The sequence below is a fragment of the Artemia franciscana genome, chromosome 17 (genome assembly GCF_032884065.1).
Source record: "Artemia franciscana chromosome 17, ASM3288406v1, whole genome shotgun sequence".
Classification (NCBI taxonomy): domain Eukaryota; kingdom Metazoa; phylum Arthropoda; class Branchiopoda; order Anostraca; family Artemiidae; genus Artemia; species Artemia franciscana.
The window spans coordinates 7170586-7197023 of NC_088879.1; the positions used below are offsets into that span (position 1 = coordinate 7170586).

A 26438-nucleotide genomic window follows, 5' to 3' on the forward strand; every position below is an offset into this window, starting at 1 on the left:
AAAATTTTGATCAGAAGTGTCTGGAGAAATGATGGGCGTGCGGGGGCATTCGGCTTCTGTTCACTTTCGACTATTTAAAAGGGCACTAGCCCTCTCAATTTTCAGTCGAATTGTCTCTTTTTGAAGTGACAACGACCACACTTTCAATAAAAACCTTTTATGCCCCCAGGGCATAACTTACAACCTTTGTCCTGAGGGCTGGGGGGCTGTCATTTTCAAAGACATAGTTTCCTGAACTTTCAATTATGTTGAACAAAATGGATATCTAAAAATTTTCATTGGTTGCTTTTTGAGAAATGGTGGACGTGGCAGGGGGTTAGTCGCCCTCCTGTCACTTTCGACTATTAAAAAGGGCACTAGTTGTTTCAATTTCTGATCTAATGAGCCCTTTTTGAAGTTTCTACGACAACTCCTTCGATACGAAGTGCCCTGGTCTAAGACAAACAAACTAACAAATTAAAAAAAAAACAAACAATAATATATTGTGCCAACACCGTTCTTTACTTATGCAGTGCTATTGCGCTGCCTATGATTGTACCCAGCGAAGCATAAGAACGCATCAGCTATTATGAAAGAGGACCTTGGGTCGTTGTGCATACACGGGGATAGGGTGCCAGATGTATCAAAGAGTGCATTTTTAACACCCAAATTTTTCATCTCTCATTCAACTTTCAAGTGAACATAGAATACGTTTTGGGGAAGGATGGGGAGGGGGTAGAAATTAATATCTAATTATGTCTTGATTCCCGGGAATATTTTAGGTCTGCGTCTTTATTATTGGTGCTGAGGGGTAATTACACCTCTCCAATTGTAACAATCTTTTTCTATGTAGCACAAAAGATTACATTCATATGTTTATCGGGACAAAGGTAAACAATTAAACGGGGAGTGTCATGAGCCTTGCCATAAAATATATCTGTTTTTGTAGGGGGAAGTTGGCAAGTGCAACCAGAAGCTTTGTTTTCAGAAAATTTAAATTGTGATGTTTTTTACGTTCTCTTTATATGTAATGTTTGATATCTTCTTGTTTCCCGGGAAGGGGGCGTTAATTTTCTAAGTGTATCCATGGGAAACATCCCTATAAAACAAGTTTGCTGGAAGAATCTGCCTTTAAAATAGTGGAAATGATGATCCTATATATAATTTTTAATATTTCAAACCCCACCGTCCTAATATATATTTGAGGGGCGTGTTTTTTTTTCAGGAGTGAATATTATTCTCAAAGTAATAACTTGCGAACATTAAACTTGAATGCGAAAATGGGAGTTGAAAGAGGGATTAGTGGCGCTTCTTCACATTTGCGAGATCCTTGGGTCAAGCAGCTCGTAGTAACGAACTGTATGTAAAGAGCAACCAATATCAACAGAAACCAAATCTCAAAAAAGTTTTGATTTCAATATATTATTATTATTTATTTTTCACCCAATTGTTATTTATTATTTATATTATAATGTATTATTTATTATTATTTAATCCACTATACAATTGTATAATACGTGGAGTAACCCATAAAAAGGAGAGAAAACAAATATAAAAGGAGGGAAAAAACTCACAATGAAAGAACCTGACAAGGCGGTGATACGGAGAAATAAGAACGGAACTGTGTTTGTGAGCTTCTATGCAATAATTCTAGTTTTACTATAATATTAGGAGCAAGAAGTTTTCTAATAAAAATCAGGTTTTTGTTTTCCCAGACGGAAGAAACAAAAAAAAATTTACAAAATGTAAATTAGTTAATCCCAATTTCTTTAATTCCTTTTTCTTAAGAAGGAGAAAATTTTCAGGAGCCAAAAAATTGAATGATCACAAACAGTCGAGTAGAGCTTGGCCAATGTATATCTGTGATATCTCCCTACATTAGTGACAATCTTAGTGTGTCCTAATTAGACTTTAATGTGTGAGACTGCGCAGGCGCAGGCGTGGAAGACTGTTAGTATTAGACTTGCGAGCCACCAGCGGCCAAACCACAGGAGAGAACCTACAACAGAGATAGTATAACCATTTCTCTGTTGCTTTGAGAGAACCTCTTTTAATTACTATTTTTTAAGGTTTTTTTTTTCTGTCTTTACAACGTTTACTCTTTATTTGATTTTGGGCACTAAGGGCGGTTGACTGAAGGTCCTGACCGAAATATCTGCATATTATTCTTATAATCCTCGTTTTTTCTTCTTTACAATTTTTTTCGTACTTGATGTTTTTTACTTACTCAATTCTTGTTATTTTTATTGAATTTTGAGCTAGCAAAAAGAACGAAAATATTATTGGTTTTTGGAATAAAGTTTACCCCCCCCCCAAAAAAAAATCTCTTACTAGCCATATTTTTTGCATTAGTCCCTTCTCTGGTGGCTGAACGTAGTTTTTTCTGATAAGATATTGGTATTACTATTTTTGTCAGTATATATATATATATATATATATATATATATATATATATATATATATATATATATATATATATATATATATATATATATATATATATATATATATATATATATATATATATATATATATATATATATATATATATATATATATATATATATATATATATATATATATATATATATATATATATATATATATATATATATATATATATATATATATATATATATATATATATATATACATATATATATATATATTATATATATATATATATATATATATATATATATATATATATATATATATATATATATATATATATATATATATATATATATATATATATATATATATATATATATATATATATATATATATATATAGCATATATTTCTTTTGTTTAACTTCACGTATGTATGGTATATATTTCTTCACCCGTTAATCACGACTTTGTTTGCCCTTGGCTGCTCTGAGGGTGCTGTATTTATTTTTTGGCTGTTTTCTCTTGGCACTGGACCATCATCTAAAGGTTCACCTTTGTTCGAGTTTATGCTTGCTTTGGTATCCCAGTAGACTGGAAAACATATTAACTTAATCTTCAGCGATTTAACATGGAAAGATAGGGATTAAAATTGTAATATCGCCACTGACAATGTAGTGTCTGGCGCTTTCATTAGAAAGTAGAAAATTTCAATTGAAAAGTGGGTAATTCATGCAATTAAATTGGAATTTTGGAAAACTAAAGCTAAAGTTTCTCTATAACTTAGTAAACTTTTTTTTAGGAATTATTTTTAGTCAAAATTATTTTAGGCGTATGTTAGATTGGGAAAATCTTGGTAGGCAAAAAAGCCTAGTTAGTTTTCAGCTGGCAAGCGCAATGATGATAGAATTATGCTTTCTCCAAATTCTCCACGTTTTATAGTATCTGAAAGGACAGTACCGCTGGATGAGAACGGCTCCCCTAAAAGAAAAACTATAAAACAAAAACAGTTTACCGTTTGATTTCTTATTTTATGCTATTTTACAATACAATAGTCGCGCTTGCGACATTGCACCTCATTCTCCCATCCCTGATAGTGCCAGATACAGCGCTAGGATATATGCAAAACAAGAGCCAAGAGCTCATATGGCACTTGCGACGATCGTCCTAGCACGTCAAGAAGTACCGAACTCGCAAATGCACTAGAAATCCCCTAATCCCCCAAAGAGATCGCATCTGGTTCGGTTATGTCAATCATGTATCTAGGATTTGTGCTTATTCTTCCCACCAAGTTTTATCCGGATCTCTCCGCTCTAAGGATTTTCCAAGATTTCCGGTTCCCCCCTCCAACTCCCTCCAATGTCACCGGATCCGGCCGGGATTTAAAACAAGACTTCTGAGACACGAAGTTCTTCTAAATATCAAAATTCATTAAGATCTGATAACCCGTTCGTAAGTTAAAAATACCTTGTTTCTTCTAATTGTCCCGAATTGACGATCCTTCCACTGCCCCCCCCCAGATCTAGTCCGTTTCTAATTTAATCTAGTCCGGTCCCTGATACACCTGCCAACTTTCAGCGATTGCTATATTTGTCGTGTATCTAGTTTCGGATCTTCTTCATGTAAAAATTGAATGGTCCGTGATTCGAACCTTCAACCTCTTGCACCCTAAGCGAGAATCGTAACACTAGACCAGCAAGCCATAGTTCGCTCGCTCCCTCCTAGATTGTCGAATCGGGGAAGAGACTATTTCTAATTTAGTCTGGTCTGGTCCCTGATACGCCCGCCAACTTTCATCGTCCTAGCTTATCTGGAAGTGTCTGAACTAGCAAAACCGGGACCGACACATAGACAAACAGACCGACGGACAGAAATTGCGATCGCTATATGTCACTAGGTAAATACCAAGTGCCATGAAAGTCAATGTTTACTTAGTAATGTGCAGACTGTCTCATTCTATTGCTATACACATTTTTAAATCATTTAAAATAATGTTTTTATTCATAATTTTAGTGTGATTACTCAGGCGAAACTGAATTTTATCGAGTCAAGAATGTAGCTACTAGCTACCCGTCATACGATGCATCATGAGATGAAAAAAAGAAGTAATGATTGGAATTATTCAGTGGTTTGCCAATCCAGGAGGAAACCTGCTAATAAAACAATCCTTACTTAATAATAGGCAGAAAAATTTCAATAAACAGATATTCCAGGGGCTTCCACTCTTCCCTACTTTTTTCAGTTTTTATAAATAAATGAATTTTGCAATGGATTTTCTATAAGTTGACCTCTTCTCGACAAATTAATTTAGTAAGAAATAAGCAAGACAACGGCAACGATCGGCGGGAAGAAAAAAGTCGGCCTTTGGACATTTTATCATAGAAATTTATTTATTTATAAAAAAAAATGAAGGAAAGTAGGAAAAAGTGACGTAAAGTGGAATAGCCTGGAACATCTATTGACTACAATTATACAATTATTGGATGAAGTAGAAATTGTTTTATTAGCATTTTTCATTCTGGAGAGACCATCTACTAAATATATGCCCAATACATCATTAGGACTTTGTATAAAACCATTAAGGGTTGAGGGAGGAGGGTTGAGGGTACTGTCATAAACGTGACCACTACTACTGCTAGTACTACTAACAACTTACTACAGCTCCAAGCCAAGCACAGCACAACTGCCAACACACCTGGGGCCAACACAGCTGTGTTTGCTCCTCCTCCATCCCAATCTATTCAAACATGACTATTTACGTTATTATTGTTTTGTAAAATAGCCTAAAATAAGGGATCAGACAATACTAATCTTTTGTTTCATAGTTTACTCTTCGGAAGAGCTGCTCTCGTCTAGTGGTATCGAATGGACAAGTATGTAGCATTCTAGGAGGGCTGCAAAAAGGAACGAAATCCCCAAACCCTTGATGGTTTTGATCAGGGTCAGATATATGTCTTTAGCACCCCTTGACCCAAGCTGTTTTGGCACCCCTAGGCCCAAGCGTTTTTGCCGCCCCTAGGACCAAGTGACTTATGGGGAAATCCTTAATAAGGTGATACCGGACATTCAGCTGCCATTCTTTAGAGGCAGCTGACAGTTTATAAGTGGCTACGGAATTGCAATCACAAAATATTTGGGGAGGGGGCACGGGGTAGAGATTTTATTTACACGACTATCTGCCGCGGAAATAGTCTTTTTAATTTATTTATTCTAATGTATATATATATATATATATATATATATATATATATATATATATATATATATATATATATATATATATATATATATATCTTAGTATAATCGTTCAGATTTTTTGGACGAATTTCAACCCTCCGAGCATTATCTCTCGCTACACCTGTGTCTAGCATGCCTGCGTCTGTTGTTCGTGGGTATTGTTACCTTTTCTTTATTAACTGGGTATATAGTTATTGACAGTAAATTTTGCATCTTATCTTTTACTCAAAGGAGGTTAATTGTCGTTTTCTTTTCCAATATTCTCAAGCTTCATTGCCACTTTCTAGCCTGAAAGATATTCACACGGCTGATTAGTATAGACAGTGAAATTGAAGCGCATAGTCTACCTGTTTCTAGAACTAGGTAGAGAATATTTTCACTTTCATATCACTTAAAATTCGTTAAAGCACATGCAGGGTCACATCCAAGATTTTATTCGAGAGGGGTACAAAATGATTTTTTTTAAGGGGGTTTTACAAAAAAAAACTTTTAAAAACGCATCGAAATTTTATTCATATTCAATTTTGACACGTTTGTACGAGTCGGGCAAGAACTTAGGTAGGGGGGGGGGGGTGTCAAAACCCCCTAGCCCTCTGGATACGTATTTGCGCGCATGACTTTTTTACAGAACGTAGGCATAACAGCTATGCCCTTCAAATTGTAAGGGCTTTACCCTTCCTGTAAGGCTTGAGCGTGGTATGTCAGGGGCCACAAGACTATGGCTCTATACCCTTCTTATGACTATCAAAAATTTGCTGAGGACAAGGGTTAAAACCATATTACCTCTGGAAAATATTTGTTTGCTGCATAAGGGGGGCCCAAGCAGCGATCAATTATCTAGTGCCAAGAAAAGTGGGAAGGTAATGACCTTTTTAACGGAAGACTCTGATTTTACCAGCCACTATCTTATCCGTGATCTACAAACCACTTGCAAACTAAGCCCCTCTTTTTTTGTTTTTCAATTTACTTCTATTTTAGAGTTTTATTTTGTTTCAAAAATGATTTCGTCCCAGAAATGAGGGGTGGCGTTTCCAAATAGCAACTACCATAAAATTGTCTTTAAACTGCAAGGTTTTGTTTTTCGGCTAGCCATATTGTGGTAGATTAATCTCTGGTTGATACTACAGGAAGCAAGGTTCTATACCAGGTGGTGTAAGGTTGTGCCATGGGCTTGCTACATGTCCCTGTAAAAAAAACTTTGATGCGGCAACGTTGAAACGTGGAACATGAAATGGCAACTGAAACGATGACCCTATGCAGCATTAATGGCTCTGGAGGATTTATCCTTTTTTCCGTTTAGGAAAGCTGTATTTAAGGGGGTAGAGGGTTTAACCCCCCCCCCCCAACCGAAGTGTTTTTCCGACCCATAAAGCATTATAAAATGAATAGAAACAAATTTTTGACGCGTCTTTTGAAGTTTTTTGTAACCCTCCTCCCCAAAAAAAATTCAGGATACGGCCTTGTCGCTTTGTATTTAATATTCGACCCTTTATTTTAAATGTGTTAATTGTGTCCCAAATTTTGCAAACAAAAAGTCTTAATCCTTTCATTTAGGTTAATTTACAACTTACCTTTTTCTGGAGTCCAAATCAGAATATTCTATTACCACCTCAATTAAAATTATTTTAATCTTTTCAGAACCTCAAAACAAATATTATGGAGGTTATGCAAGTACTGACAACAATAGCAAAAAGAAAATTTAAAACGTCTAGTTTTCATACTTTGGGCAGTCACCTGTACAGTTCAGTAACCACAAGCCTCAATCAATCTTCTACGTTAAAACAACTAAAAATTTGGGCTGAAAATTTCAAATCAGCTCATATACCGGAACCTGAAGAGTCGATTAAACATATCATATCTGCTGCAACTGGTGTGCCGCATTATAAGATAGGAGTGAGTGATGAGCCACTAACCGATGAGCAGATTACTCAAGTCAATATGATGTCAGAGTGCCGTCTTGCCAGGTAATAGTACACTAATTACTAATCGAATATAGAATCTAATGTAGATATCTGCTACAACTGGTGTGTCATATTACATGACAAGAGTGAGTAAAGAGCCACTAGCCAATGAGTAGATTACTCAAGTTAGTATAATGTCGGAGTGTCGTCTTGCCAGGAAATATATGTTTATTATAAATTACATATATTATAAGTTAATTGTGTTAATTAGGGTAATATATATTAATTCTAAAATTACTAGTCGAAAATCGAATATACAGATTTTATCTGCTGGAACGGAAGTGCCATATTATAAGAAAGGAGCGAATGATGAGCCACTAACCGATGAGCAGATTACTCAAGTCAAGATAATGTCAAAGTGGCGTCTCGCCAGGCAATACTACTATAATTACTAATCTGATATTGAAATAAACCTAATATAGACATATATCCGCTACAACTGGTGTGCCGCATTGTACTATAGGAGTGAGTGATGAGCCACTACCAGAAGAGCAGATTACTGAAGTTAATGTAATGTCAGTGTACCATATCAACAGGTAATATTACTATAACTACTAATTGAATATCGAATATAATATAGACAGGTTATACCTAATGCAACTGGTGAGCCACATTAATAAGGAAGGAGTGAGTGATGAGCCGCTAACAGAAGAGCAGATTACTTAAGCAAAGATGATGTTCAATTCCCGTCTCATGAGGTAATATCATAGTAACTAGTCTATTATAGAAATCAAATAAATAGAAAGATTGTCTTGGTCTGTTAGCGTGTTTTTGTGTCTTTTGATTTGATTTTTGGGTCTTTGTGGATTTATGCTTTCTATTCATTTAGGGCTAGAAAATTATAAAGAGCTATCTAATAGGATATTTGCAAAATGATGTTTATACCTACATGACTTTTATAAATTCTTATAAAGTTGACTCTGTAACGGCATCAAAAAGTGCCTTATGCCACGCAAATTGTATTCTTTGGTCCTATATCTAAAGTGTAAAGACTGGGATATTGGAAAGGGTAACATTATAATCTGCACAGTTGAAAATCTTAAATCTGATAACTCCTCGTGTATATTTCCCCTCCCAGTCCCCATAATGAGTTCCATAATTCGGCCACAGAAACAGCACAGAGGGATTTTTAATGGCTCAATTCGGAGCTACTGATCATATCAACGTGCTTTTTGTAATTCAATTTGATTACGCCATCGTAGTGTGCCATATTGTACCAAACTCTTTACTTTTTATGCCATTTTCTGGAGTTGAAAGGCTGGAAAGACAAAAGAGGGCACTATTATGATTTATAAGATTGAAAATGCTTAACTGGAGGTTCACAAATCTTGCTTTTGTCAAATACTTCTCCTAGTCCCCCTAGTAAGTGAAAAATAAAAAAATATGTTCTGAAAAAAAGCTACCAAATGGACAAAAAAAATATTATTTGTGTTTTTCTGTACTAGCATGGCACCAAAAAGTGTAAAGTTGTCTAAGAGCTCATTCGAAAGCTAATATTTACATGTATATGCCTAGCTTGAATTTTTTTTATGATATTAGTGTAAGGTGGCACGTAGGACCAAAAAATGAGGCTTTGTGCTGTGTACCAGTGATATCTCTATAGCCAAGGGTTGTTAACCGGATGCTTAAAAACTTCTTTTTGAATGCAACCTTGTCCAAGTCCTCTTAGTGAGAGGAAATGAAAAACGATTTATGAAAAAAAAACCTGCCTAAAAAAAAATTGTCTTACTCAAGTTCGAAACTGATTCAGGAATAATGATAAATCTATATATATATAAATAAGTTGTTTGTCTGTTGACTGACGTCATGTTTGTGTGTCGACTGACGTCATTATAAGGATTGAGCATTATGCCGTCGTGAAGTTGTTTGTCGACTCACGTTATGTTTGTCGACTGACGAAATTACAGACCGGGACACCGGGACACAAATGACGACCGGGACACCGGGAATATAAATGACGACCGGGACACTCAAAGAGAAATTACAGACTGGGACACCGGGACACAAATAACGACCGGGACACAGGGCATATAAATGACGACCGGAACACAGGGACACAACTACAACGGGGACGCCGGAGGGCACAGGGGGGATATATAAATGACGACCGGGACACAAGGAATGTTCGATTAGCAATCACCATTAACAAAGCTCAAGGGCAATCATTAGAATAATGAGGTATAGATCTGAATACAGATTGTTTTTCCCATGGACAACCGGGACACAAATGACGACCGGGACACAGGGAATATAAATGACGACCGGGACACTCAAAGAGAAATTGCAGACCGGGACACCGGGACACAAATGACGACCGGGACACAGGGAATATAAATGACGACCGGGACACTCAAAGAGAAATTACAGGCTGGAACACCGGGGCACAAATGACGACCGGGACACAGGGAATATAAATGACGACCGGGGCACAGGGACACAACTACAACGGGGACGCCGGGGAGCACAAGGGGGGATATATAAATGACGACGGGGACACAGGGAATGTTCGATTAGCAATCACCATCAACAAAGCTCAAGGGCAATCATTAAAATAATGAGGTATAGATCTGAATCATGGACAATTATATGTTGCAGGTTCAAGAGTCGGTAAACCTGACAATCTATTTATATGCACAGACAATGGGACAGCGAAGAATGTTGTATATTCGCAAGTTTTACGTAGTTAAAAACATATATATATATATATATATATATATATATATATATATATATATATATATATATATATATATATATATATATATATATATATATATATATATATATATATATATATATATATATATATATATATATATATATATATATATATATATATATATATATATATATATATATATATATATATATATATATATATATATATTCACAGGTGGGACACAGGGACACAACTACAATGGCGCGAAACTAATATGGCGCGTAACCACTTACGCGCGCGGGGGGGCTTGGGGGCGCCAAGCGCCCCCACCAACTAGGTGTTGGGGTGGCGCGAAGCGCCACCCCAACAGCTAGTATTATATATGTTTATCCTAACAATAAGGGTAAAGTTCTAAAGCAGTTTTTATGGAATTTCAAAAAAAGCTTCAAACCCTGATGCGCTTTTTCTTTCTCCTGCGCAAGCGGCGCACTGGGATATCGTATGGGCGTTGAAATTTGTAACCAAGTGTAGTTTTCACAATTTGGGTTTTGCTTTTCAGGCTCCATCAAAGTGTGCATGAATTGGTCGCTGGTTTTGACGTCACGCTCAGCCTCATCATTTGGAGGGAGGGAAAGGGTGCTGCCCCCTGACTTTGGCGAATGTTCTTTTATTAACCTCTTATGTTTTATAATAGTATGATTTTAATGATCAGTTCTCCTAAAATACTAAAGTCCAAGAACCAAAAATGATGAAAGTATAGTTTCTTAAAATAAGTTCAAAACTCTTCGCAGCATGGCGGCAGAAAAGTGCAGTAATAGTAACACAAATTTCTGTAAATTGTTATGACTCCACATCTTAAATTCTTTTAATTTCCTTCAGTTTTCTAAAATCTGTATATATTACATTTAAGACAATATTTTATGAATAATTGACTCAAAGATACCAGGGATAAATATACCCCTTGGACTCTTTATTTGAAAAAATTACAGATTTTTAAAATGGAAGGTTAAGACAGCTGCGAAACTCATTTCGACTTTTCTAGTTTTGTGTAAGGGTTATTGTGACTATTTTTGAAGCCCAAGTTAAACGAAAAAGTTTCCTGATGAAAATAGGGATTGAAGCTGGAATGTAGAACAAACAAAATTATTGCTACGCAGTTTATGTAACATAAATTTGGAAAACTGTTTCAAATAATCCGGCTCGTGATATTTATCTACATTTCTAGAATTCTGAAAAACTAGCGATTTACTGAAAACACAAAACCGACGCGACAAAACTGAATTAAAAGCAGAAAAATATTTATCTAGCATGCAAATATAAAAGATTGATTTACAAGGCTCCCAATAGTCTTTTACTGGCCATGAAATCAATTCTATTTTTATACAATTTCAATTCTCCATAAAATCATGCAAGCTCAGTTTTCAGTACAGCCCTAGTTTTTTCAAAATTCTATAAATTTACGGAAATATCACAAGCAAATTTATTTGAAACAGTTCTTCAGATAATATTGGATGAACTGCGAAGCAATATTTTGTTTGTTTTATGTTCTTCCTCTGGGTTCTTCCTCTAGGTTCGATCTTGACTTTCGTCAAATATTCTCTTCTTTTTTTTAATTTCAAAATTTTGTTTATGAATAACTTTTGCGTTAAATTGATTTTCTCTTGCCTGCAAGCAAGCGGTAGAGAGGCGACAGCCTTCCATAGAGGACAAAAGCCTTCCAAGAAATTTTGAGAAAATTATTTGAACAAATGAAAATTTTGATTTTTAGATTTAAGGTGTACTTATTTATAAGTGGACCCATTCAGCGAATCTATATGCCTAACTTTACCTCCCTCCAGTGTTGTCGATTCATGAGTAAATCAATCCACCGATAAATTTACTGTATTAAACGACTACAAAACAAATTAAACAATACAAGGGAAATTTTCACTACAGATTCAAGCTTATGTGACTGGAATAAAAAAAATAGGGAAAAATCACCTGAAAGAGAAAGATAGGGACGAGAATTGAGAGATGGGGAAGAGATAGAGGAAATACAATAGCGGAAAAGTAAAGGGATCTAGAAATTAGAGAAAAGAACAATTTAACAGATTAGCAATAAAAAAAGGGTGGAACAGAAAGGTAGAGGCAAAGATAGATAGACGGGGAAAAGACAGGAAGCTCAAAAATGAAAAGTAGAGGGTGGAAAGTAGAAAAAAATAAAAAGTCAACAATTAAGCAGTTCCCACGTATTTTTTAATCTGGAACAAAAAGATAAAGATATATAGAGGGGTAAAGAGACAGAAAAGTGCAACAATTGAAAAGTAGAGAGACTAGAAAGTTGAAAACAAAGAGGCCAACTGATTAGTAAATTTTTTTGATTATATTTTTTGAAATAAAAGAAAGCAATGGGAGGGAAACTCCAATTCCAAATCTAAATCGAAGTATTCACATACGAATCATATAAATATTTTTTTTTCGTTATTATTATTATTTTTATAAATTATATTTTGTTCTATATCATTTATATTTTTAATGATTATTTATATTTTTAGGATGCCTGTTCAGTACATAATTAAAAACTGGGATTTCCTCGATCTAACGCTGTTTGTGTCACCTCCAGTCTTTATCCCTCGACCTGAAACTGAAGGCCTAGTGTTGCTAGCGGAGAAGTATTTAGGGTCTCTCGCAGAGGGAAAGTTTATCGAAATAGGAAGCGGGTCAGGACCAATTACCTGCTCTTTGTTGAAAAGAAACAGCAATGTAAGTCCCGCTTCCCAGCATTTCACGATTGTTGTTTGAAAGTGATATGACTCAAAAGCCAGGTTGTCAGACCTATAATGTTTAGTGAGCTATTTTTGTCCTAGAACCAAAGAGAAATAGAGAGACAACTCTCATATGCTTCCGTTTTAAAAAGTATGGGCTTTGTTATGTATTTTCGTAAGCCAATCGCATTCCTGGATTCCATGTCTGGAGAGAAAAATGGCTTCGCCTTTTTAAACCCAGTTGGTTTCTCAGCAAGCAAATTGCATTCTTCTTTAATTCTTGAATAGCTCGGCCTTTTTAGAACCGGTTTTTCAAACTCGGTTCGTTTTTGTGACGTATTTTTGTCAGTCAATCATACTACTCCTTATTTTTGGACATAACAATAGCCCCGCCTTTTTAAAACCTCGTAAACTAATGCCCCAGGTTATCTAATATTGAGCAACAGATATCGACTGACCAGGAAATGCCATTTGTGGAGAGACATATCATTCCGCTTTTTTAAAGGTATTATAACAAAATTTAACAATCGTGTACCCGCATAGTCCCCAATGAGAATTTTTTTTTACCTTGATCATGAAAAAATTAAAAAAATAATTAAAAAATTAATTAAAAATTAATGAGAATTTAAAAAATTATTAAAAAATTAATGAGAATTTTTTTTACCTTGCACTTGAACTTTCCGACATTGAACATAACAGTTTGTTAATGTGTAAAAACAAAAAAGCTTACATATTAATTTTCTGTGACAACTTAAAACTTAAAAAGAAGAAGACCAAGTAAGAAGTAAAAAGAAGAAGACCAAGGAAGAAGTAAAAAAAAAGAAGAAGACACACTGCGTTTTGTATGATAGACCCTTTAAGCAAGCTTCTTCTAAAAATGTATGCAGCGATCCTTGCGGTTTATGGGGTACGGCGTTTCCTCTAAAAAATTCCCCCCTTAAAAATTGCACGAAAATTTTCCATAACAGAAAATCCCCCTAAGGAAAATTCTTCTCTTGGAAAATCCCCTCCCCTTGAAAAATCCCCTCCTTAAAAATTCCCTCTGAAAAGTTCTCCCAGCATGTAAAATTTAGCCCTCAAAGGTGAATTAATGAGCAAAAACTATCGTTTTTTATTTTATGCAACCTATGTCTGAAATATTGGTACAAATAATCTGACTTATTATATTTGCCTAAAATTTTTGAATTTCGAAAAATTACCGCTTTACGAAAAACTAAGCTTACTTGAAATTTTGAGAAAATTAAAATTATGTTCTAAAATTTAGTGATTTATAGCTGGTGAAAGACTGTTGAGAGCCTTACAAACAAGTCTTTTATCTTATTCAGGATACTTATTTTCTACTTCTAATCGCGTTTTGCTCTGTCAGTTTTGTGTTTTCAGTATATAAAGCATTATGTACTACTTTAATAAATCAATAGAGTGAGCCATTATGATTTTCTATAAAAGTTTGGGAACAGCCTGTCAAACTATCAAGTATCCACATACCTTGTGATAGCGTAGTGAATGAGGCTGAGAATCACAAATAGAGTTTTCCTCGTTCAATCCCATGTGTCGCAAGGATAAGCATTTGCCAGTTGGGTTAGATAATGCCCAATTTAATTTTTTGGCCCAAAAGGCACTTTGCCTAAAAGGCACAATAGTCATATTTCACAAAAACGAAAAGACAAGCATATTCATATATTAGACCTAACCTTAGACCTTAGATCATCTTTTGCCGCCCAGGACATCCACAAAGATCCCCAGTCGCACCCAGGACATCCACAAAGATCCCCAGTCGCACCCAGGACATCCACATAGATCCCCAGTCAAACACAGGACATCCACAAAGATCCCCAATCGCACCCAGGACATCCAAAAAGATCCCCAGTCGCACCCAGGACATCCACAAAGATCCCCAGTCGCACCCAGGACATCCACATAGATCCCCAGTCGCACCCAGGACATCCACAAAGATCCCCAGTCGCACCCAGGACATCCACAAAGATCCCCAGTCTCACCCAGGACATCCACAAAGATCCGCTAGTCGTCCCGCACGTACACCGCCGCTAAAACATCTTCCCATTGGGGTTGTATCGTTGTGTGAATGTTGGACAGGCTCCGTCTATATCTGCGACACAAGATATTTTTTGGTCAATCTCTCCTGCGGTTTCAAAGAAGTCTTCTCTGGGTTGATCTTGGGGTCAAGTTGGGCAGCATTTTCACGGATAGTATTGGGGAGATCTTGGCGTTTGGTCTCGTTACTTTCGATCAAGGCAATTTGTCGGCAAAATCCAGATTGGTACGAACCGAAATAATAATTACCATTCGTGAATCAGTGTCGGATGGCATTTTTTTCACTTGGTAGCTTTTTTCTAGACATGTTTTTAACTTTTGGTTACTATGGGCTGTGGTTTGCTCTTTACTAGATTGCAGTTACCTCTGCAACCATGATGTCCGAATAATTCAGAATTATACCTTGTGTCAAAACCGTCTGGAACAAAAGGGTAATATGATGGTAAAGAATGTCACCTCCCAGTCAAAGATGTACCAGGTTTGAACATCCCCTCCGAAATTTTTGTCCGGCTCGTAAGAAAGTAACTAAAATTTTTTATACTTTCTGTAATTTTTTTCCTCCCCCTCGAAAAAAATACCCCTCAGAACAAAATCCTGAATATACCCTTGGTTTAGGCCTTATTTAATTTTTGAAGAAAAAAAATTCTTCATATGAATGATGTCACAAATACCCAGACGTCCTTTAATACCCAGAAATTCCCAACTTTAAACGACATTAAAGTTGTTTAGCGAAAAAGATTAAAACAACTTTCTTTATTTTTCGCTGGGCGAAGCTCACTCCCCTGGTACTAACCCTTATTGAAACAACAAAAACACGGCTTCACTTTATCCTCAAATATGGCGTAACCAGCCATTGCTCTTTTTGGTTCTGAATAACTATAATCCCTAGAGATCGAGAAATAGAACGTTTCTAGCTTCCAAGTCCTTAATCGTTGTCAAAGACCCATATACAGGAACCTAAACCCAGATTTCTACAACTAGTCCAAAAACTGTGGGAAACTTTTAGGAGTGAGAATTGGTACTACTGTCCACAAAAATAACTATCAACGCGATCTAGCGTTTGGTGACACTGGAAATTTTTTCATTACAATAATACGAATAAATTGGGGTAGTAATATGTTTCTGATCTCCGTTACTGGCACAAAAAGGATTAAAAACTTTAAAAAAATTCTGAGTGTTGCCGGATGCTAAATAGCGTTTTTTTTTTTTTTTTTTTTTTTTTTTTTTTTTTTTTTTTTTTTTTTTTTTTTTTTTTTTGTAAATACTAGTGCCAGATTCCGCTCTTTATAAGTTACCCATACTCTTTGAACTCAATATTCATATCTCAGCTTCAAAATTATTTCCAGTAATGGGATAAGCTCCTTTGAACCTTCTTGACTAGGAATTTATGTACCATTTTAGATTTGACTTTGCCAAAAGCGAATTGTAGTCTCCCCCCAGTATCAAAAGTTGTCATTAAAAAAATCAGAGAATTTTTTAGTCTAGGGGTTATTAGTGATCAGTGGCGCTAATTCACGAAAAATTAGGGGAGGGGAAGGATTTTTCGTATTTTAAAAAATTAAGGTGCAAAAAACCATATTTCAAAAGTTAGGGGGAGGGAGCATTTTTGATTTTTTATACGAAAATACAAAAGTTATTTGACTGACAAACTTGATTTTTAAATGTTTAGAACAATCAACCAGTTTAAAAAGTCGTCTTAAAAATAGCTATAAAAACACTGTTGGACCTCAAAGCTTTCAATTTTAAAACTATATCCACTTAGTTTGTATTTTTAGGCGTTTCGACTTAGATAATTGGAACTAGTTCTGTAATGCATAAAAGTTCCATAGAAAACAATACACAGAATGTGTCGCAATAGATACTATCATCTACCCCTTCTATTTGCAAAACAATTTTGTTTTGAAAGCGAAAAGCCAACAGGTTTCTTCAGGGTCGCAACTCGGTGAAAAAAATCTAGATTTTAGTGATTTTCTCGTAGGTTTATTAATTTTCTCTAATAATATAGTGATTTATGCGAAAATTTAGTGCTTTTTTCTTTAGGCAATATAAAAATCCCTAGAAATAGTGATAAATCACTAGGGGCGGCAACTCTGAGCTTTTTGTCTCTTGATAAAAAGGTTGACTGTCACCAATACCAAATGAAAATCCCCGCCAGCGAGAGATAAGAGATAAGGTCAATTTGAATATAAATACCTTTGAAACCCGTCTCAGCTGTAGCCTTTATGAATGTTGAAATCATCGAGATCTAAAGATTTCGTAGTTACATTTGTTACGATGTTGAACCCGAAGGAAATCTTACATTCTTCACTTGATGTTTTTTTTACATTAAAGGTGATAAGGTCCTCTGGAAAACCATGAAAAGACCTAATTACATTTGTTAAAGTTATGGTTGGTTTTAGTTCAGGTCGCTAACGATAGTTACTGACAAGGCATGTGGGCATGCCTTAACAATTTATTCCTCCATCGCTGTACAAGGAGAACAGGGGTACCAAAAATAAGAAAATAAAAAAAATTAAACTGAACTTGCTCGAGGTTTTTTTTTTTTAAAGAATTCTAAACCACAAATTTTTATGCTTCAAATCTGAACATTGCACAATTCCTTCGAATAAGTAGCGTAATGGCGCTGTAGTCGTATTTAATTTTATCAATTTTATTTATCGTATTCAATTTAAATTTATAGGATGTTACTTATCTTTGTTTTCGGCTCAGACTGTGGTTCATACAAGGGCTTAAAAGAGGAAATAGACCTCTTTTAAGAGGTCCTTGGCTACGCCGTCCAGAATGTGAAAATGCCACCATTTCAAGTGAAATAGGCTACATTTCCTTAAAGGAATTCTAATAAAATTGCCCCCTCTAAATTCCTTTACCCCTCAGACTTTGAAAAATACCTTTTTTTGGTGTTTTCGTTACAAAATTGGCCCCTCCCCTAGATTTTAAAAAATACATGTTTCGTATTTTCATTTAAAAATTGAAAAAAACCTTGTCCCCCTGCCCTATGTTTCTTAAATTTGCACTTCAGGTAGGAAAAATTGTAGAAGTCTCAAGATATCAATGAAAAGAGTGTGTGGACAAAACACCGCCCCCTCCTATATTCGTTCCTAGCTTCATCACGTGGATGCTTGAAAAATCTGTCAGCAGGCACGAGACACGACATTGTTTAGAAACTTTTCTGATACAGAGGTGTAAATAAGATCACCCCAAGGTTTATATGCCGGAATATATTTATTTGGTGGGGTGATCTTCGTGGATGAATTTGGTGGGATGGCTTTATTTCTTAGGGGAGGTGATCAGAAATGCAAAAATTGGCAAATCTATGGAAATAGCAGGTGAATTATAAAATCATTGCACTTCAAAGGAGGCCCTAACCCAGAAACCCCCCTCTCTCTCTCCAAATTTATATATATATATATATATTAGGGTATATATATACAAATTAGGGTAGTAATAAGTTTCTGATCTCCGTTACTGGCACAAAAAGAATTAAAAACTTTAAAAAAATTCTGAGTGTTGCCGGATGCTAAATAGCGTTTTTTTTTTTTTTTTTTTTTTTTTTTTTTTTTTTTTTTTTTTTTTTTTTTTTTTTTTTTTGTAAATACTAGTGCCAGATTCCGCTCTTTATAAGTTACCCATACTCTTTGAACTCAGTCGTTATATATCAGCTTCAAAATTACTTCCAGTAATGGGATAAGCTCCTTTGAACCTTCTTGACTAGGAATTTATGTACCATTTTAGATTTGACTTTGCCAAAAGCGAATTGTAGTCTCCCCCCAGTATCAAAAGTTGTCATTAAAAAAAAACAGAGAATTTTTTAGTCTAGGGGTTATTAGTGATCAGTGACGCTAATTCACGAAAAATTAGGGGAGGGGAAGGGTTTTTTGTATTTTAAAAAATTAAGGTGCAAAAAACCATATTTCAAAAGTTAGGGGGAGGGAGCATTTTTGATTTTTTATACGAAAATACAAAAGTTATTTGACTGACAAACTTGATTTTTAAATGTTTAGAACAATCAACCAGTTTAAAAAGTCGTCTTAAAAATAGCTATAAAAAACACTGTTGGACCTCAAAGCTTTCAATTTTAAAACTATATCCACTTAGTTTGTATTTTTAGGCGTTTCGACTTAGATAATTGGAACTAGTTCTGTAATGCATAAAAGTTCCATAGAAAACAATACACAGAATGTGTCGCAATAGATACTATCATCTACCCCTTCTATTTGCAAAACAATTTTGTTTTGAAAGCGAAAAGCCAACAGGTTTCTTCAGGGTCGCAACTCGGTGAAAAAAATCTAGATTTTAGTGATTTTCTCGTAGGTTTATTAATTTTCTCTAATAATATAGTGATTTATGCGAAAATTTAGTGCTTTTTTCTTTAGGCAATATAAAAATCCCTAGAAATAGTGATAAATCACTAGGGGCGGCAACTCTGAGCTTTTTGTCTCTTGATAAAAAGGTTGACTGTCACCAATACCAAATGAAAATCCCCGCCAGCGAGAGATAAGAGATAAGGTCAATTTGAATATAAATACCTTTGAAACCCGTCTCAGCTGTAGCCTTTATGAATGTTGAAATCATCGAGATCTAAAGATTTCGTAGTTACATTCGTTACGATGTTGAACCCGAAGGAAATCTTACATTCTTCACTTGATGTTTTTTTTACATTAAAGGTGATAAGGTCCTCTGGAAAACCATGAAAAGACCTAATTACATTTGTTAAAGTTATGGTTGGTTTTAGTTCAGGTCGCTAACGATAGTTACTGACAAGGCATGTGGGCATGCCTTAACAATTTATTCCTCCATCGCTGTACAAGGAGAACAGGGGTACCAAAAATAAGAAAATAAAAAAAATTAAACTGAACTTGCTCGAGGTTTTTTTTTTTTAAAGAATTCTAAACCACAAATTTTTATGCTTCAAATCTGAACATTGCACAATTCCTTCGAATAAGTAGCGTAATGGCGCTGTAGTCGTATTTAATTTTATCAATTTTATTTATCGTATTCAATTTAAATTTATAGGATGTTACTTATCTTTGTTTTCGGCTCAGACTGTGGTTCATACAAGGGCTTAAAAGAGGAAATAGACCTCTTTTGAGAGGTCTTTTAAGAGGTCCTTGGCTACGCCGTCCAGAATGTGAAAATGCCACCATTTCAAGTGAAATAGGCTACATTTCCTTAAAGGAATTCTAATAAAATTGCCCCCTCTAATTTCCTTTACCCCTCAGACTTTGAAAAATACCTTTTTTTGGTGTTTTCGTAACAAAATTGGCCCCTCCCCTAGATTTTAAAAAATACATTTTCATTTAAGTATTTCCGTATTTTCATTTAAAATTGAAAAAAAACCTTGTCCCCTTGCCCCATGTTTCTTAAATTGGCACTTCAGATAGGAAAAATTGTAGAAATCTCAAGATATCAATGAAAAGGGTGTGTGGACAAAACACCGCCCCCTCCTATATTCGTTCCTAGCTTCATCACGTGGATGCTTGAAAAATCTGTCAGCAGGCACGAGACACGACATTGTTTAGAAACTTTTCTGATACAGAGGTGTAAATAAGATCACCCCAAGGTTTATATGCCGGAATATATTTATTTGGTGGGGTGATCTTCGTGGATGAATTTGGTGGGATGGCTTTATTTCTTAGGGGAGGTGATCGGAAATGCAAAAATTGGCAAATCTATGGAAATAGCAGGTGAATTATAAAATCATTGCACTTCAAAGGAGGCCCTAACCCAGAAACCCCCCTCTCTCTCTCCAAATATATATATATATATATATATATATATATATATATATATATATATATATATATATATATATATATATATATATATATATATATATATATATATATATATATATATATATATATATATATATATATATATATATATATATATATATATATTACATATATATATATATATATATATATATATATATATATATATATATATATGTGCGTGTGTGTGTGTGTGTGTGTATACATATAACATTAAATTGAAATTAATTGTTAATCTCTTAGCTCAATGGAATTGCTGTTGACAGAAGTCTTATGGCCTGCAATCTCACAGCCAAAAATGCCCGATTTCATCAACTTGAGGAACGCCTAAAAATTATCAATGCCAAATTAACAGCGGACGGTCTATGTTCATCTGATGGGAATGTAATTCAGGTTGAAGAATTATTTGATCTGGTCATTTCTAATCCACCTTATATTCCTCAGTCTGACTTGAAAAATTTAGAGCCGGAGGTTAAACTGTAAGTCCAAGTTTTATATGCATAAGATTAGGTTACAATGTACCTTTTAAATCTGTTTTAAAATCACTGATTTGAATGGGAAGCACTAATGTACTACCTGAAATTCAAAATTTCAAAATTCATATCTAGGCTACGTGATTTTGGTGAATTTGCCAGAGATTACCTTTTAAAGATAAGCGTATTTATTAGATTATTTTGTCGAACAATCCGTATGTTATATCGTTTTGTATATGAAGATGCAGTTTTTGTCAAAAATTTATTTTGTTTTTGTCTTTCGTTAATTACAAAATTTTCGTTCAAAAGGGTCTTTCAATATATCTCCATGATGCTTTAGCGCCCCACTAGCGGCCAAAAAACAACAACACCAACAAAAAGACGTCACATCACTGATTTCTCCGCGAAAAGTGATTTTCCTTGTTGCTTAAAATAGGGAACTGTAATTCTCCTAAATAGGGATTTTGGCTATAAAGATTCCAATGGTACATTTTTCATTTCGATTCGAGACCATTTCATGAGCTATCAGGCTATTTTTCTAAATTGCCGTAATTTCTTCGCAATGAAGTGTTTACCATCAACGCTAACCGAATGGTACCATTCCTTAATCAGCTTCAAATGGTAATTTTTGGTCACTTGACAGTTTCTTTTTCAACATGCATTTTAAAATTTTTGGTTCCTATAGGCTAGAATTCATTCTTTACTGGGCTGTAGCAGATTCTGCAACCACGATATAGGCAGAAGGTAACAGGAAAGCATTCCTCCTCTCCAGATGAATACACTATAAAATTCTGAAAACTACTTTAAAACACTGCAAAATACTTTTATCGTTTCTTACGACTCACTTATGAACTTTAACTCCACCTCCTCCACCTGTTTGTTAAATATATACCCTGAATTATATGCACTCGATAAACTTTTCATAGGTTGACTCTTTTCTTCTCGAGGGCTTGTTGCCGCTGTCTTGCTTGTTTACCGTTAGATCAGTTTAAAGAAAGGAGTTGGTAAATGGAAAATTCATTTCGTTAATACGATTTTGGTGAATATTTGACCATTAAGGGAAGGGAGAGGATTTTATTTGTACGTCTTAAGAAATGATGTAAGCAAGAATTCCCAGATATTTAAAGAGTATGATTTCTGTACTGATACTGAGCAGAAAACTGACACTAGGAACTGCACTCTGGTCATAAGCCATAAGTATATGCAGATAAGATACAAAATGGTGTTTTTTTTTTGCAAAATACCCTTGATTTAGAAGAGCTCCACGCCCCTACGGCACTATAACCCTCTTTAAAGTGTATGAATACCAAAACATGCAGTTTTTGTGGAATTTCACATCTTACCTTAATCCAATAATAATTTATTTATTACCCGCTTGTTTTAACAATTTAAGCAGAGTAAAAACACTAAAGGAAAGAAAACAAAATTGTACAGGCAATACAATCGATAATATCTAATCAAGAGACTCAATCGCTGACAGGCATCAGCACAAAATCTTCTAATAATCTTCCGATTTCTATAAGAACGCGGCAGATACAAAAGAAATTTGCAATAACGAGAATACAAAACTCTTATATTTTGTAAATCTTGATGATTAAAAAACGGACGCAAACCGGGCAGAAACAATATAGAGCGATCATAATAATATCAAACAGTTCGTGGTAACGAACTGTAATAAGGAGCGACCCGGCTCAATAGCATCGAAACTCTAAAAAATGGAATTTTGATACCAATAGTTACATCAAAAGAATTGCATTTTAATGCTGATTTTAAATATATAAGTTTCGTCAAGATTAGTCTTTTCCATCAAAAGTTACGAGCCTGAGAAAATTTGCCTCATTTTAGAAAATAGGGGGAAACACCCCCTCAAAATTCTGAGATAGCCATTTTATTCACCATAGTCGAGAAACCTAATAACTATGTCTTTGGGGACGACTTACTCCCCCGCAGTCCCCGTGGGAGGGGCTGCAAGTTACAAACTTTGACCTGTGTTTACATATAGTAACGGTTACTGGGAAGTGTGCAGACGTTTTCAGGGGGATTTTTTTGGTTTGGGGGGGGGGGTTACGAGGGAGGATCTTTCCATGGAAAAACTTCTTATGGGGGAAGAGACTTTCAATGGAGGGGACGCAGGATTTTCTAGCATTATTTAAAAAAAAAAACAATGAAAAAATAAATATGAAAAGTGTTTTCCACTGAAAGTGAGAAGCAGCATTAAAACTTAAAACAAACAAAAATTATTACGCATATGAGGGTTTTACCTCCTCGTAGTACCTGGCTCTTTACGCTAAAGTATTTTTAGTAGTTTCAACTATTTATTCTACGGCCTTTGTGATTCAGGGGTCATTCTTAAGGAATTGGGACAAAATTTAAGCTTTAATGTAAAGAGCGAGGTATCGACGAGGGGTGAGCCCCCTCATATACGCAATAAAAACATACGAATATAGAAGTTCGCTACGTAATTTAATTCGTAAGTTACGTATATTTTTTACTTATGAGAATGTTCCTAAAAAATTATAAGCAATAGTTGCCTTTTTAAGTAATCAAAAAATTGGAGGGCAACTAGGCCTCCTTCCTCGCTCCTTTTTTCTCAAAATCTGCCGATTAAAACTATGAAAAAGCCATTTAGCCCCCAAAAATTAATATGCGAATTTCGTTTTAATGGTTTATATGCTGAGAGCAAAGATCAAAACATGCATTAATTCCAGAAATTAAACAAAAAAAAAGTTTTTTTAAGTGAAAGTAAGGAGCGACATTAAAACTTAAAATGAACAGAAATTACTCCGTATATGAAAGGGGCTTTTCCTCCTCAACGCCCCGTTCTTTACGCTAAAGTTTTTTACTGTTTTAAAATGTAGAGTTAAGAGAAAGAGTCAAACTTTAGCGTAAAGAGCGCGGCGTTGAGGAGGAAAAGCCCCTTTCATATACAGAGTAATTTCTGTTCGTTTTAAGTTTTAATGTCGCTCCTTACTTTTACTTAAAAAAACTTGTTTTTTTTTGTTTAATGTAGAAAAAGTCTGGATAAAGCATTTCATGGAAATCTGCCTCGGTTCAGGACAATTATCGCGTACCCAATTTTATGTTTACTTTTAATATCATTAAGCCCACAAGATCAAAAAACCGATAAAGATGAACAAATACTAATACCAAGCCATCGAATCAAAGAAACAAGCTTAACTGAAAAATAACCACAATCAAGATCACTACTTTGATGTTTAGCACTAAAAACTCAATACTCACATCTTTCAGAATTAAGTTTGAGGCCGATTTTCTCAAAAGACTTAGAAGCAAGCTGGGTCGACTTAATTAGGGTCGACTTAATTATTATTAAATACAAGACAATATAAAATACAATTCAAAATTGAATTTCAACACACTTATTACAATACAATTATCCCCCTCTGGCCAGGGATACAAGGGAGAAGTGAATTCCCAGATATTTAAATAGTATGATTTCTGTACTGATACTGAGCAGAAAACTGACACTAGGAACTGCACTCTGGTCATAAGCCATAAGTATATGCAGATAAGATACAAAATGGTGTTTTTTTTTGCAAAATACCCTTGATTTAGAAGAGCTCCACGCCCCTACGGCACTATAACCCTCTTTAAAGTGTATGAATACCAAAACATGCAGTTTTTGTGGAATTTCACATCTTACCTTAATCCAATAATAATTTATTTATTACCCGCTTGTTTTAACAATTTAAGCAGAGTAAAAACACTAAAGGAAAGAAAACAAAATTGTACAGGCAATACAATCGATAATATCTAATCAAGAGACTCAATCGCTGACAGGCATCAGCACCTAATCTAGCATAGTTTTTTTTTTTATAAACGAAGATAATATCAGTGGCACAAAATCTTCTAATAATCTTCCGATTTCTATAAGAACGCGGCAGATACAAAAGAAATTTGCAATAACGAGAATACAAAACTCTTATATTTTGTAAATCTTGATGATTAAAAAACGGACGCAAACCGGGCAGAAACAATATAGAGTGATCATAATAATATCAAACAGTTCGTGGTAACGAACTGTAATAAGGAGCGACCCGGCTCAATAGCATCGAAACTCTAAAAAATGGAATTTTGATACCAATAGTTACATCAAAAGAATTGCATTTTAAAGTTGATTTTAAATATATAAGTTTCGTCAAGATTAGTCTTTTCCATCAAAAGTTACGAGCCTGAGAAAATTTGCCTCATTTTAGAAAATAGGGGGAAACACCCCCTCAAAATTCTAAGATAGCCATTTTATTCACCATAGTCGAGAAACCTAATAACTATGTCTTTGGGGACGACTTACTCCCCCGCAGTCCCCGTGGGAGGGGCTGCAAGTTACAAACTTTGACCTGTGTTTACATATAGTAACGGTTACTGGGAAGTGTGCAGACGTTTTCAGGGGGATTTTTTTGGTTTGGGGGGGGGGTTACGAGGGAGGATCTTTCCATGGAAAAACTTCTTATGGGGGAAGAGACTTTCAATGGAGGGGACGCAGGATTTTCTAGCATTATTTAAAAAAAAAAACAATGAAAAAATAAATATGAAAAGTGTTTTCCACTGAAAGTGAGAAGCAGCATTAAAACTTAAAACGAACAGAAATTATTACGCATATGAGGGTTTTACCTCCTCGTAGTACCTGGCTCTTTACGCTAAAGTATTTTTAGTAGTTTCAACTATTTATTCTACGGCCTTTGTGATTCAGGGGTCATTCTTAAGGAATTGGGACAAAATTTAAGCTTTAATGTAAAGAGCGAGGTATCGACGAGGGGTGAGCCCCCTCATATACGCAATAAAAACATACGAATATAGAAGTTCGCTACGTAATTTAATTCGTAAGTTACGTATATTTTTTACTTATGAGAATGTTCCTAAAAAATTATAAGCAATAGTTGCCTTTTTAAGTAATCAAAAAATTGGAGGGCAACTAGGCCTCCTTCCTCGCTCCTTTTTTCTCAAAATCTGCCGATTAAAACTATGAAAAAGCCATTTAGCCCTCAAAAATTAATATGCAAATTTCGTTTAAATGGTTTATATGCTGAGAGCGAAGATCAAAACATGCATTAATTCCAGAAATTAAACAAAAAAAAAGTTTTTTTAAGTGAAAGTAAGGAGCGACATTAAAACTTAAAATGAACAGAAATTACTCCGTATATGAAAGGGG

General features: G+C 34.9%; 2 protein-coding genes across 5 annotated transcripts in view; one reads left to right on the forward strand and one right to left on the reverse strand.

Annotated features, from left to right (window-relative positions):
* The window catches only part of LOC136037769 (glucose-6-phosphate isomerase-like), a 42950-nt gene extending 35671 nt beyond the window's left edge, over positions 1–7279 (reverse strand). Inside the window, exon 1 of the mRNA XM_065720574.1 lies at positions 7180–7279. The gene's annotated coding sequence lies outside the window, so the exon portion shown is untranslated. The remainder of the gene's footprint in view (positions 1–7179) is intronic.
* Positions 1–26438, forward strand: part of LOC136037770 (MTRF1L release factor glutamine methyltransferase-like) — a 39158-nt gene that overhangs the window by 3738 nt on the left and 8982 nt on the right. For all 4 annotated transcript variants that reach the window (XM_065720579.1, XM_065720575.1, XM_065720578.1 and 1 more), the window contains exons 2-4: positions 7247–7572; positions 12763–12970; positions 21042–21277. In XM_065720579.1, coding sequence (XP_065576651.1) covers positions 7265–7572; positions 12763–12970; positions 21042–21277 — 752 coding nt within the window. In that variant the 5' untranslated portion in view covers positions 7247–7264. The remainder of the gene's footprint in view (positions 1–7246; positions 7573–12762; positions 12971–21041; positions 21278–26438) is intronic.